Raw genomic sequence first — 13,405 nt, 5'->3', positions numbered from 1 at the left:
AATATGTCCAGAGACTTGAAGCTTCCTTTTGAATTGTACCAGACTGAATAAAATATTAGGGGCCCAAAAAGAGTGGGATCATCAAAGGTTATTAGGTTAAAGGTTAAGATATAACTTTGAGACTTGTTATTTATTGATTAAAATATTACCTATTAGGATTTTTTTTTACAGTTGTGGGCTATTAATTACGTAGTTACATGTGCAGTGTGTAAATTCAATACGGGCGAATATTTTAACGGTGGTTAGCATAGGAGCTACGAAGTATAATGAGATAGATTTTGCTTAGAAATACAATGAAAATACAAACCATACAAAATAAATCGGGTCGCAAAACACAAGTTTCGAGATACGAGCTTTTTAAAGTAACCGTCAACGCTTGTTGGCAGTTACTTTAAAAAGCTCGTATCTAGTAATTTCATATCACGTTGTGTCTCGTAATGTTAGCAGTATACTGCAGCTCGGTAAATTTTCCAAAATTAATTACGGAGTCTTGATTAAGTGTAACAATAATAATAATAATAATAATTACACGGATAAATTGTATAATGTCTGGTTTAATTTATCGCTCGTATTGTATTTAATTTACCCACTGTCATATTGCCATGGAATCATGTTTTTTCTGCACTTCGCTGCGTTTTCCATACTATCTACTGATACTTGACGATACTTACTGAGGATACCTTTGAGACTGGTGCTTCTCCGTATTACTAACTAGTGGGTAATGTGGGTATCGCTTAGCAACTAATCTTTTTATACCACCTGGGATTAAGTAGATATAAATAAAAAAAACAATATTGTGTAAAAAAAACTAAGTACATATTTATTAATTATTTTACTATACTAATCTTAGTATTACAATACAATTAAATTTAAAACTAGATCAGTCATAATTGGTCGTTTACATAAAAGAAACCTGGAACTTCACGTTCATACATTTAATACAAATTCATGTAGGTACGGAGTTATGTTGAATAATGAAGAAATGGCTTTCTATGGTGAAATAATAATCTGACGTCCAAAAGAAATGCTTTTAAATGTATTTATATATTGTATATCTACGGCTGTTGTTGTCCTGAATACCAATAAAATAAATAAATGAAAGTATATGTTTGGAATGTAACTGTTCCTTGAAATTTGACTGAGATATAATAATTATCAACGTCTTGACTTTTACACTAAAACATGTGTTCATATAGTTACGTAACAAGACTGATAACTGAAAGATGTCACTCGTTTTATCGAATTTACTAAACCTCTGACCTTTTTAATAGGAAATGATACAATTTAAGCTCACAGATCTCTTAAGGCCGAAATAATTAACCACATTTACGATATCGCCAAAGCTGAATTGGCCTTCATTAAAACTTCCGGCTTTGATTAAAAATAAGACAGCTAACTCACTGAGATAGTTGAGCAAAGTGTCTATTTAAGGAATCACACATCAAGCTAACAGATGGCACCAGTGTGTTCAGAACTTCAAACGACGCTCCCATTGGTCAAAAACGTCCACCTTTGATTGACCAACGCTAGCACCTATGCTTGAATAGTATTCATCCCTTATATCACAATCAAGTCTCTAGTTAGACTTCTCAAAATTATTCAATTACCAGTTTAAGTTATTCATAATCTTTCCTTTCAGCATCAGATTTACCAATATTAACATGAATTGTAATTGCCTCGTCGTTTTCCGATTTCATTATGACATCATTCCACTGTATTTCGGCTTTCTTGCTATAATTCTCATTCTCGATAAGGATGGCTGACTTTGTACTTAGTGCTTTAGATTGGAATTCGACTAAAGCACAGTAGTCGCTTTTTCTAGATTCAGACTTGGCGTCTGCGATGTATCCTAGTTTTCTTCTCATCACTTCTACTCTGACATGGTAATTGTAGATGCATACTTTGATGATGAAGGCGCTCTTTTGATGAAGCAGAATGATCTTGTATTTAGTTCTGCAGCAAGCGGTTTTCTTCAACTTGGTTTGGAAGTTTTCTATGAGGATTTTTATTTTTTGTGAGTAGACGGCGATGATGTTGTGTGTGCCCTGGAGATGAGTAGAGAGTTCTTCGAAGGGTATGGAGCAGCAATTGGCCGTAATGGGGCAGGTCATGGTATCGAATTTGCAGTCTTCCTCGTGCTTCGGTCTGGTGGCCGCTGTGAGGAGCTCTGTGCAGCCGCGCCTGTTGAAAAAGAAAATATACGCTTAGTTTTAAATAATGAAACAAATAGGGAAGTATGATTACGAAAATGTTTCTTGGTAGTGGCCTATATCAATAAAATTAATGAATGGATTTTATTTCCTAGTAATAACAAGGATGACGAAATAACCGGATGATTATACGGACTTTATATAGGCAGTACATGTCTTTTCTTCACCTGGCCCATTATTTTTGTTCTCATTACTTATCTGTGGAGAAAATAAAAGGTGTGCCTACTAATTAGATTCCAGGGTTGGTTTTTTTACTGGTTTTATATTTTCTTAAAACGAAATCGAAATCCTACTAAATTATTGCCTACGCACCTTATTGCTTCATTAGAATTCAATACAAGAAGCACATCAATTATGCGCTGTGTATAGATGGCTACAGTCACGTAGGCTCTAGGCATGTTGAGAAACTTGAGATTATTCCACAATTTCTAGTCGTATTTAATACGTCTACGTCTTAGCTCTAGTTATGCTAATAACTTAAAGTACGTGTCTCAGACTCAGTTATTAAGTTTATTTTTAGATGGGTATTATACCAACTGCTAATTCTTTTACATTTCATGGTATATAGTAGCAATAATACGCGCTTTTTCTCATACTCATCCGCATATTATTTTATTCATAATATAAATTAAAGTCAGACAGGTCAGGTTCATCCGAACTCATGCGTAAAACTAATAGAGTAGCCGAAAAAACATCAACCTCACTTTAAAAATGAATGTAAGAACTGTACAAAATACAAGCACGAAATTATTACAAAAACAAATTAAATGAGCCTTGTCCTTATGACCCGTTTATTTATAAAAATATATATCAGCAATAATTTTTCAATTATGCTAATAAAAACGATTGAAGCAAAAACGCACGTCATTGGTTATTCTGAAGACGTTATACTTTAATATCTTAATGGAATTTTGTTTCCATCGTTTGGAATTAAGTTAGTCTAGAATGTTAATATGACATTAGAAAAATTTCTCGCACGCTTCACTTTGAAAGTTGGTTAATATTATATTAACTTCATGTTACGTGTCAAAGTTAATGTAACCGACTATCTATTCAGTCTGTATTCACCTGCTAAGGAAAATCTTGGTCGAATATACATACATATTAAGGGTGGATTTATCAAATGCGGCACTGAGGGTAGGTACCAAGTTTCGTGCTCTTACGCAAAATGGTTTAAAGAGACCTACCCTAACTTTTTAATTAAAGATTACTGACTTTTACAGAAGTTGGAAAAAATTTACGGTCATAGATAAAGTCGTCAATTTTGTAATTTTTTTATGTCAATCGATATCATTTCTATCCATCAAGCTAAGCTTCTTAGATACCAACTTAGGTTAAGTCACTACAAAATCCAGAAATGAAAGAAAATGTTTTCACGTTGTGCAATAAAGAGGATTTTATTAAGTACCTTAGAGAAAAAAAATTGGCCAAGAGCGGGTTCCCTACCATTGTGTCAGAATAAGCTAAATAGGGGCTTTTAGGCCTATTAGTAAGTACCACGTACTTTATAAGCATAAGAGGGTACCTTCGCAGCGCTTTGTAGATCTTTTTACTAAGAAAAGAAGACTTTTTGCAATAATTCAAAAACGGCTAGACCGATCATGCTCACTTTAGTTTTCATTGAAAGTACTTTTTAAGCTTTTGTTTTAAGATTTTTTTTATATTTTTGGACCCAAATATGGTTCAAAAGTTAGACAGCAGGGACACACATTTTTTTTCTTTTCGAGTGATTTTTTCCAAAAATATTCACTTTATCAAAAATGTTTGCTGGAGACCTTTATTTGTTTTGAGTGACCTATCCAACGATACCCCATACCATTGGGTTAAAGCGGAAAAAAATATGCTCTGTTGTATGCCGAGCGACCCAACTACGCTTACATGTCAAAGTTAATGTAACTGACAATGTTCACCTACTGCTCTTCTTTATTAGGTGTACCTACCTACGAGCTGCAAAATTGCACGCACACATTATGAATGGAATTTATTCATAAACTGGGTATACACTTTTGCTTCTGGGTGTACGTTACACTCCTCGGTCCTGTGCTGATTACACTGTTTATTTCCCATGAACAATTGGTTATACTCTTACATAAACCTGTGTTTTAAAAGGCAAATGAACGATTAAATATTTGCCTTGCGCTTTATAGATAGTTGTTGCTAGCAAAATTTCGCATACCTAATAATCAGATATCGGCGGGGGTGAGCTGTTTTTACGTCATTAATGTCATGTAGCTGTGTCTTGTAGATGTTAATATGGATATGTAGTATCCATATATAAATATTAAAAGAAGACAAGAATGAAATGATTAAACTAAAATTAATTACATAACGAGTGCTAAGCTTTTTTATTTATTGTTAATTTGATTTTCTGTGCTATTGTAATAAATAACTATATGTTTTTTCTATATTTTTAATTTGTTTCGCCTTGAGTTTAATATCCATTTGTATATAGAAAAAGATCTCTCTACATTTAAAATGCTGTCCACGTCTGTTGCTTCCGAATCTTTTTCGGCACAATCCCTAAAAAAATCGAAGTCTGAAACAGATTGGCTGCCTATCTAAATAGGTTTGTTATATCATTTGACTTACCTTTTAGTATCATATGGATATACAATATTTTTATATTATCTAAGGAAGCTTGCTTTAATACAAGATGAAACTTTTTTCTCACTTAAGCAGAAAGCTGTGCAAAATAGATTAAGTAATCACATTCCGTAGGCTTTGATGACGACGCGACGTAAAGATCGTAGCAGAAAGGCAGCCGAAATAAAATAATTTAATTCGTTTATAATTATTAATTACACATGGGGTAGTTACCATTAAATGACAAGGTATGTCCATGTTATGCAAAAACTGGAAACAGCTCACCCCCGCCGATCTCTGCTAATAATATTTTACGACGCCGTTGGGAGAAATGGGTCTAGTCCAAATAAAAACAATTACTTAATTGCTATACTTATGACTAATACTCTGTATACTGGACTGGACGTGCGTGGACGTGGGATCCTCTCTCGCATAGGGCTATACAGCCACGAACGCAAGTGTCGTTACCAGGATGCTGCTTAAAACATCTCATACAGATGAAAAGGCCTATTATATTATATTATTATTACTAACGAATTATTTGAATTTATTATTAGAATGAGGACATAACATAAAACACCTCACTGATCATCATTTTCCACATTGAACTTTTCAGTTACCTCGATAGTTACTCAACTTATTCAGTACCCTTAGTGTAAATATTTTCGACAGCGAAACGTGACGTACGCGTTTGCGTTAAGTGTCATTTTGTATGAGATTTTTGACTTTTCAAAACGTCCCGCTTGGCGCGCTGTTCAAAAACCCATACAAAATGAGACTTAACGCAAACGCGTACGTTACGTTTCGCTATCGACTAAATTTACACTAGGGGTACTGGAAATAAAACTATACAAACGTTTCCATAGACTTATTTCTGGTGAGAATTGTCAATAGATAACCTCGTTAAAAACATTGTTAAAACTACTGAAGTCAACGTTGTCACCGAAACACACCTCTTTCAATTTCACTTTGCCAACCAACTTAGTAATTAATTTTATGTTTTACAGTTTTAATTTTGCACTCATTCATTAGTTTCGCACAACGGCACTGCTCGGCCGGTCTCTCATTAAGTCATTACATTACGCGTGTTTAGGGGCGAAAATTAAAGGTTTTACTTAATTAAAAACTGTTTACTATTAATAGGAGAATTTACACAGTTTTGATCACTAGGGAAATTAGATATTTAATAAAAGGAATTCAGACGATTTTTACGGTTAATTAAACATTCCTCCAAAAGCCCTAACCATCTAAAGTAACTGAATTATCCATCTCTAGCTTTAAAGGAATTCAATAATTTATAACTGTAAATACAAATATATCTTTTCAAGTTATACAAAATAATAAATTATTTATAACGGCATTGTTGGCCAATCACTGTCTAAATACATTTTTAAATTAGTCTAACAATTTAATACATCCAACGTATTATATGTCTAACCTAATTTATTTGCCAATATAGGAAAAGTAACGTTGGTATCGGTTTCAATTTAGCAGAAACAAAATAAACACGTTTCAGCTGTTAAGTTAACAGGATTTAATTAACACGGAATGAGATTGGAGTTGCTTATTAACGGCTTTATATAAATTTACCATTTCATGTCGCTAGGGAAACACAGTACAGTTGTATATACCTACTGTACGTTACCTTCGTTTGAAAATGTGAAGATTAAATTATACTTTACAACACAACTAATTTATGTGTATATAATATGACATATGTGACATATGTGATGATATATGTGTATTTGTATGATGTTTGACGACCGGTTTGGCCTAGTGGGTAGTGACCCTGCCTACGAAGCTGATGGTCCCGGGTTCAAATCCTGGTAAGGGCATGTATTTGTGTGATGAGCATGGATATTTGTTCCTGAGTCATGGGTGTTTTATATGTATTTAAGTATTTATAAATATTTATATATTATATATATCGTTGTCTAAGTACCCTCAACACAAGCCTTATTGAGCGTACTGTGGGACTTAGTCAATTTGTGTAATAATGTCCTATAATATTTATTTATTTATTTATTTTATAATATTTTTTTGGGTATTTAATTGTGTAATATTTATTTGTGTGAGTAAACACTTTATTTTACATAAGGCAAGTTGAAATTACATTAATATAGATCGTGTCATTCACGAAGACGCGTGCCTCGTATTTTGATGTTATTAAAGGTTAGATTTGAGAAATCTGCGCGTCATCGTGGATGACACGAACTACAAAAAAATAATTTATAGTACGAAGGCGAATTCCTAAAAGGGATCTCGCTACTTTTTATCGCATATGTCCTTACGTCAAAGCATACACGTAAATAATAAATATCTGAACCGGGGACCTGGCCAAGATGGCAATCGTTTGCAGAAAACGAAACGAAACGCTATTGCTCTCTATCACTCTTTCATATTAGTGTGATAGGGACAGATAGCGTTTCGTTTTGTTTCTTTGTGAACGATTGACATCTTGTCACCCCTAGAATCCAATCGAATCGAAAACTCGAATACCGAACTAAAATCTAATCACTGTAATGGGTTTGTCCATTTGAAGCTAAAATAACATATCTAACGGTTATTATGTAAATGGGGGTACAAGTATGCTGCTATTATTATGATTGCTTCGTATTCTATTACGGTGGTCAACAAATCATTTTGTGTTCAAGTGCAGTAAATTTGACATTGGGGCATAGGATTAGTTTCTTTCTCGAATAAAGATACAAGTAAATAAAATAAATATTATTACACAAATTGACTAAGTCCTACAGTAAGCTCAATTGAGTTTTGCGTTGTAGGTACTTAGATAACGATATATATAATATACAGGGTGATTTCGGGGTCGTGGAGCAAGAGAACAAGACATCACACAGAATTCAAAGAGTCTAATGATGTTGCTCATTATTTATTATCACCAATAATTATGATTAGTTTTCAGATGACAAGTAGAAAAAAACATGTCTGCGTACAGTTTGGTCACCCTACTCAATGTGACGTCTTGTCGCTTTCCATACAGCGTATGTCAAAAGTCATAGGGTGACCATGATTACTTCATATAAGATTAATTTTACTTGAAAAATAATAAAAATTAAACTAATTATCTTTCAATCAAATACTACTGTATGATAATGTAAATCATTTATAGATTCAGAAAAAGTGGTTCTGGATCACGACCCAGAAATCAACCTGTATAATTACTTAAAAACATAGAAAGCAACCATGACTCAGGAACAAATATCTGTGCTCATCACACAAAAAAATCCCCTAACAAGGATTTGAACCCGGGACCATCGGCTTTATAGGCAGGGTCACTAGTGGGCCGGATCGGTCGTCAAATAAATTTAAAAATCCTATCACGGGTCCGTACATTTTCTATAGGTATATTGAATGGTTGAACACAATGCCGTGAATTTTACCTATTAGATTTACTGTGTTTAGAAGACGTTAAACTGCTTCTTCCTTCAGTTACACTTACACCATATGTACTAATTTTTACCTCTCATTTCATCCGCTTAGAGAATGTGAAAATAATGCCCCAAACGTTACTCATATTTTTTAAGCAATTTTACAGTGAAAACTCTACCAGTCGACCTATTTGTGTTTCTGTTTCCAAGAACGAAAGTCAACTTTTGTCGATTTAATATTAAACGTGGGGTCCTGGCGCTCTAAGTATCTGTGGAGACCTCTCAAAGAGACTCAGGGATGCAACTGGGGGCAGGAGAGCCGGCAGTTACCTCGCTCAACGCATCAGTCTGGCAGGTCAGCGGGGTAACGCAGCCAGCATCTTCGGGACTTGCCTTTTTTAGATTTAGTTTAGTGTAGTTTTATTTTTGTATCGTCTGTATTAAATTAATTGTCATTTTAAGTTGTTTTTATTTATTGTTTCTGACATGTTTTGTGCCTTTTATTTAAATAAAGTATTAAACGACACGTGACCCAAATACAAACAGCACGGATACCACGAGTTGGCATTTGACATTTATGTTAGCGTCTGCGTGAACTCGATCGCATACCCTCTCTATCGCACCAACACATCAGTGCGAGCGAGATGGACTGCGATCGAGTTCACGTAGTTGCTAACGTAAACGTCAAGTTTCAACTCGTAGTGTGCTACTAGTATTAGAAGAATTAAATTTACCTACTTAGTAGTGAATGAAGTATGTCCATGTCCAGCCAATCGATAGTAATCTTCTAACCATCCATAAAATCGTCATAAAACACCTCAAACAAAATAAATAAGATCGAACCTTTACAACCGCCTAAAGTACCTTCATAAAAAAGTTTCAAAGGTAACTTTGACGTTGCAATGATCCAGATAGGTATCAAATAAATCGTAAAACAGATTAAAGTGCACAATTTATGGTATATTTTTTGGCTCGCTACAGAATTAAGGGTCCTTGTGTTGTGCCCTAATTTATCTCTATCCTGCTGTAAACATAAAGTATTTTTTCGAGTGCATGTTTGTCTATCCATGCCCTGCAGCCCAAACGGTTTGATTAATTTTTATGTGTGAGTTGACATTAGATTCGTCTTAGCTGATAGAGTGACAAGAGTTTTATGACATTTATAATTGTCTATTTATGTTAATTATATCTAGATATCTTAGCTGTGAATTGTTGAAAATCTTAATTAAAATATGTAAACACCAAAGTTGTACGTAAGCATCCGGGTAAGTCCTTAAACAACGTTCAAACGGTACTGTGAATGTCATCTCGCTTTGTGTGGAAGGGCACAGAACGCTGAGAGAATTCAATGTCATTCCAGATATGTAGTTGAACCCAACTTACATAAAACAGCAGCCAAATAACACTAGACCCACTACACTCATAGTTTAAATTAGTTCTAACACCTCTGGAGTTGCAGGCGTCTATAGGCTACAGAGATTGCTTACCACCAGGAGGGCCATATGCTTGTTTGCCACCGACGTAGTATTTAAAAAAAGATACTTAAGTAGGTATACGTCACCAATCTAGCCTCCAAAGTATTACAAAGGATCAAAGGGCCTTTTTTATGGAGACCTTTGATTTAAAATTCCTATCAAATATCACAAATATGTACTAGAAATTAAATGGGACGAGATGTAAAATTCCTTTTTAGTATTAAAGCTATTCGCATTGTTTTTACTGTCTAAATATTTTGGCAAAATAGTGTAGACTTTTCTAGTGCCCTAACCCAGATACTATAAGAAGCTTTTGATCCTGGATAGAAATGGAATCCATTAGCATCAATTTTTTTGGTCACAATTGATGATTTTTCTCTGAATAAATGTCAAAAATCGGGAATGAAGGAAGATGTCCTAATACCTTTCTTTGCGCAGAAGCACGAGATTTGTTACCTATCCCGATTAAAACATCTAACCTGTATAATGCATATGCGTTTATGCATTCATGTATTATGAGCACAAACCACAAGGAGAAATGACAAAAATGTGGATGGTGATGATTCATTGAATCTATATGAATAGGTATTATGCCTCAATTGTCAATAAAAAAGTTATTAAAAAATTATATTTACCTGTAATTCCTACACGGTAGCATGAGATCATTGACAAGCCTCTGCAGCGCCAAGCAGGGCGCCGCCGGCGCTCGCAAGGCGCCTCTACACCACGCGCAGCGCGAGATCCGACGAGAACAGCGTGCGCACCATACACCACCGCACCAGGGACATACGCAGGGACCGCAGCACTGGAAAAGAAGCAATGGATTCGTTACAACCTTAGTTTTACATTGACTCAGTATGGGCATGCATTGCAGGTCAAGATTGGCTACTGATGTGACAAACAGGTGACCCAACTTTGTATAATATCTTCATACAAGGTGGTGGGTTATTTATTGCTCCTATTGTAATAGGTGTATATTGCAGTTTTTGTGGCGTTTAGAATTAGACATAAGACGGCTTCCTAATTAGGATGCTGGTGAAGTTGAGACACCAAAGCCAGTGGAATCGGAAGATGATGTTTTGTTGTACTCGTTTTAGTATTTGTAAGCTCTGAGGTGATAAGGTGAGATTGAATAATTTATTAATCAATTCGTACTGAGATGGAATAACGTTGCGATATAAATCCTCATATATAACTATTTAGCCAAAGGTTATCATTTTCAAGTAAAACTGCTTCATAAATATTCGTCCATACGAGTTCAAGAGGAAGGTTATATTGCGAAATCAACTCTTAAGTCATATAAACAAGATTCACAATTGGGTAACACTCGAAGATGAATTCAGGCCAAGGCACCAAGTTATGAGGTATCGCGTAATACATTTGCGAATATGTAGGAGTACGTACGTTTTCAAGTTCAGAAGAACGAAATTGATTAAAAAAACCGGTGTGAGTTCGTTTTACTCGCGCACCGAGGGTTCAGTGCAAACTTTGAATTATCTCGTGTAACTATAAAGGCGAAAGACTTTTGATCTGATGTACCTATACTAAGTATAATTGTGTACAGCGCCATCTATCGGCAAATTGTCTAACTGATTTGCGTGAAATAATTTAATTTGCACATATATTCGTTTTTCGAGGATAATTCTCTATCATGTGAACCGATTTGAAAAATTTTGTTTTTATTTGAATATAGGTAGGTGTCTTTAATGCAATCTTATAGAAATTTCACGTATAATAAACACACGTAAAGGTGGTTAAATTGCAAACTGAATTTGGAAAAGTTTTTTGTTAATTAAAAAAATAGTTACCCAGGTCTGATAATATTTTTCCTGTAAAATTTATAGTAAAATAGTAAATGTGAAAAAGAAAAAATCATAATTTTTCTTCGGTAAACTTAAGGGTGGTGGTTTTTTTTCACATTTTCCTCCATAAATCAATTTTTTTTTTCACCACGAAAAAAAAGAAAAAATTGTTTTGGAATGTACAATTTGAGCTCTTTCAAAAGATACCCCACTTGACCACTAGGTCAACACTACACTGACTAGTGACTACACTGGACTTTTAAATTTTGCCCCCTCTTCATATTGGGCATTTTCCATAGTTAATAAAAAAAAAAAATACTTTCGAATTGTCTGAGTTAGCGTTGTTCATAATTTCAAATCGTTAGCTTAAGTGGTTCTCGAGATATTTAGCGATGTGACAGACGAACGGACGGACGGACTGAGTCGCACCATAAGGGTTCTTTTTGTACCTTTTTGGTATATGATTGGTATTTGTAAAGGATCAATATCAATATATCAGAGAGAGTAAAGTTCATTAGGTTTATGTATGATTTTTTTTAAAGAAAATTGGTAGTATGAATAAAAGTACTTATAAAGCAAACCGCATCGCAGCGAATACTTAAGCTTAGTCTTTTATATACACTAAGGGCCACTTACATTAATCACTAACCCGGGGTTAACCGGTTAAACCAGGAGTTGCCATGGTTACAGGTTTAAGATTATTTTAGAGCGCACCGCCAACAAACTGTTTCACAGTTTGGCGAAAAATTAGATTAAGGTACTTAAAATATTGTATTTTTTTTGGTAAATAAATTAAAAAAAAAAAAAAAAAACCAGTACCATTTGACCCTGGGGTAACAATTTAACCGGTTAAGTTCGGGTTAGAGGGATGGTGCAAGTGGCCCTAAGGGCCCTTTGCAGGGTCAGCCACTATTATATTGTACTGGTAACTCCGGGTTTAACCGGTTAACCCCGACTTAGTCGCTAACCCTGGAACTGGAGAGCGCAAGTGGCCCTAAAGGCCACTTGATGGCCCTTAAAGTATTAGTTACTTTACACTAGGTATTTATTTTATTTTGACTGACATTGATTATATATTATGTAGGTATTAGCGATTTTCAAAATTACCCCGTTTTCGAAATTAGCCCAAAGCACTTTATTGCGTCCTAATAACAAACAATAGACTTTGAACATTGAACAATGTCACATTGGCTAAGTGATTAGAAATTGGGAACAACAAGAAGAGGAAGTATAATCTTAGCAACTACAAATAATAAAATTAATTAAAATAACCTTGACGTTTTTCACCCAAGAGATAAAACACTTGTAACCTTGTTTTACTTATTCCTGTACCTACACTAAAACTACTGTACAGGATAATTCATGAGACGTGAGCAGGACTAAGGGTCTCCCCAAACTAGTCGACGCCGTTTCGGCAAATCGCGTACGGAAAAAGCTTTATGTCAACGCAATAAGAGCGAATAAGTCGTAAATCGGCTCGGCCCACGCGAAACGACGTCTTTCGACGGGAAAACGGCGTTTTGCCGTAAAGCTGTTCGCATTCGTACGACGCTGTTTGCAGCCTACCGCACACGTTCGCATTCATAAATCTCCTTATACCGCCGTACGGTGCCGGAAAGAGTTGAACGGCTCCGATCACGGCCGAGTACCTACGATAAGGACCGGTCAGAGCTGGCGGAAGCCTTTCAGCGTCTTCGACGGCCGAACATAGCTGACGACGGCCGAACAGAGCCGATGACGGTAAAAATGCTGGTAAGCCTTTTTTTCCATGCCCGTCTACGTAAAATATCCAGCATCACAGGTTATTATATAATATGTAACAATTACCAAGGAAAATAATCTTACAGGTCTGTTCAATTTCAAACTCAGGTTGTTACTAACAACCAGTCTCCAGAAATGAGATTTACGATTGCCGATCACCCGCTGTCCTACATCTGTTCGTCGGA

General features: G+C 35.2%; 3 protein-coding genes across 7 annotated transcripts in view; 1 reads left to right on the top strand and 2 right to left on the bottom strand.

Annotated features, from left to right (window-relative positions):
• The window catches only part of LOC133523759 (adenylate cyclase type 2-like), a 302,517-nt gene that overhangs the window by 152,048 nt on the left and 137,064 nt on the right, over positions 1-13,405 (top strand). The gene's annotated exons all lie outside the window — the stretch shown is intronic.
• Positions 1-13,405, bottom strand: part of LOC133523760 (pre-mRNA-splicing factor ATP-dependent RNA helicase PRP16) — a 454,093-nt gene that overhangs the window by 329,734 nt on the left and 110,954 nt on the right. The window lies entirely within an intron of this gene.
• LOC133523766 (probable E3 ubiquitin-protein ligase sinah) overlaps positions 795-13,405 on the bottom strand; it is a 71,605-nt gene continuing 58,994 nt past the window's right edge. For all 3 annotated transcript variants that reach the window (XM_061859495.1, XM_061859494.1, XM_061859496.1), the window contains 2 exons: positions 10,293-10,462; positions 795-2,181 (listed from right to left, as the gene is read on the bottom strand). In XM_061859495.1, the coding sequence (XP_061715479.1) occupies positions 1,617-2,181; positions 10,293-10,462 (735 nt within the window). In that variant the 3' untranslated portion in view covers positions 795-1,616. The remainder of the gene's footprint in view (positions 2,182-10,292; positions 10,463-13,405) is intronic.

The sequence above is a fragment of the Cydia pomonella genome, chromosome 12 (genome assembly GCF_033807575.1).
Source record: "Cydia pomonella isolate Wapato2018A chromosome 12, ilCydPomo1, whole genome shotgun sequence".
Classification (NCBI taxonomy): Eukaryota; Metazoa; Arthropoda; class Insecta; order Lepidoptera; family Tortricidae; genus Cydia; species Cydia pomonella.
The sequence above is the reverse complement of the archived record's forward strand: the minus strand, read 5'-3'. Positions and strand labels throughout refer to the sequence as shown.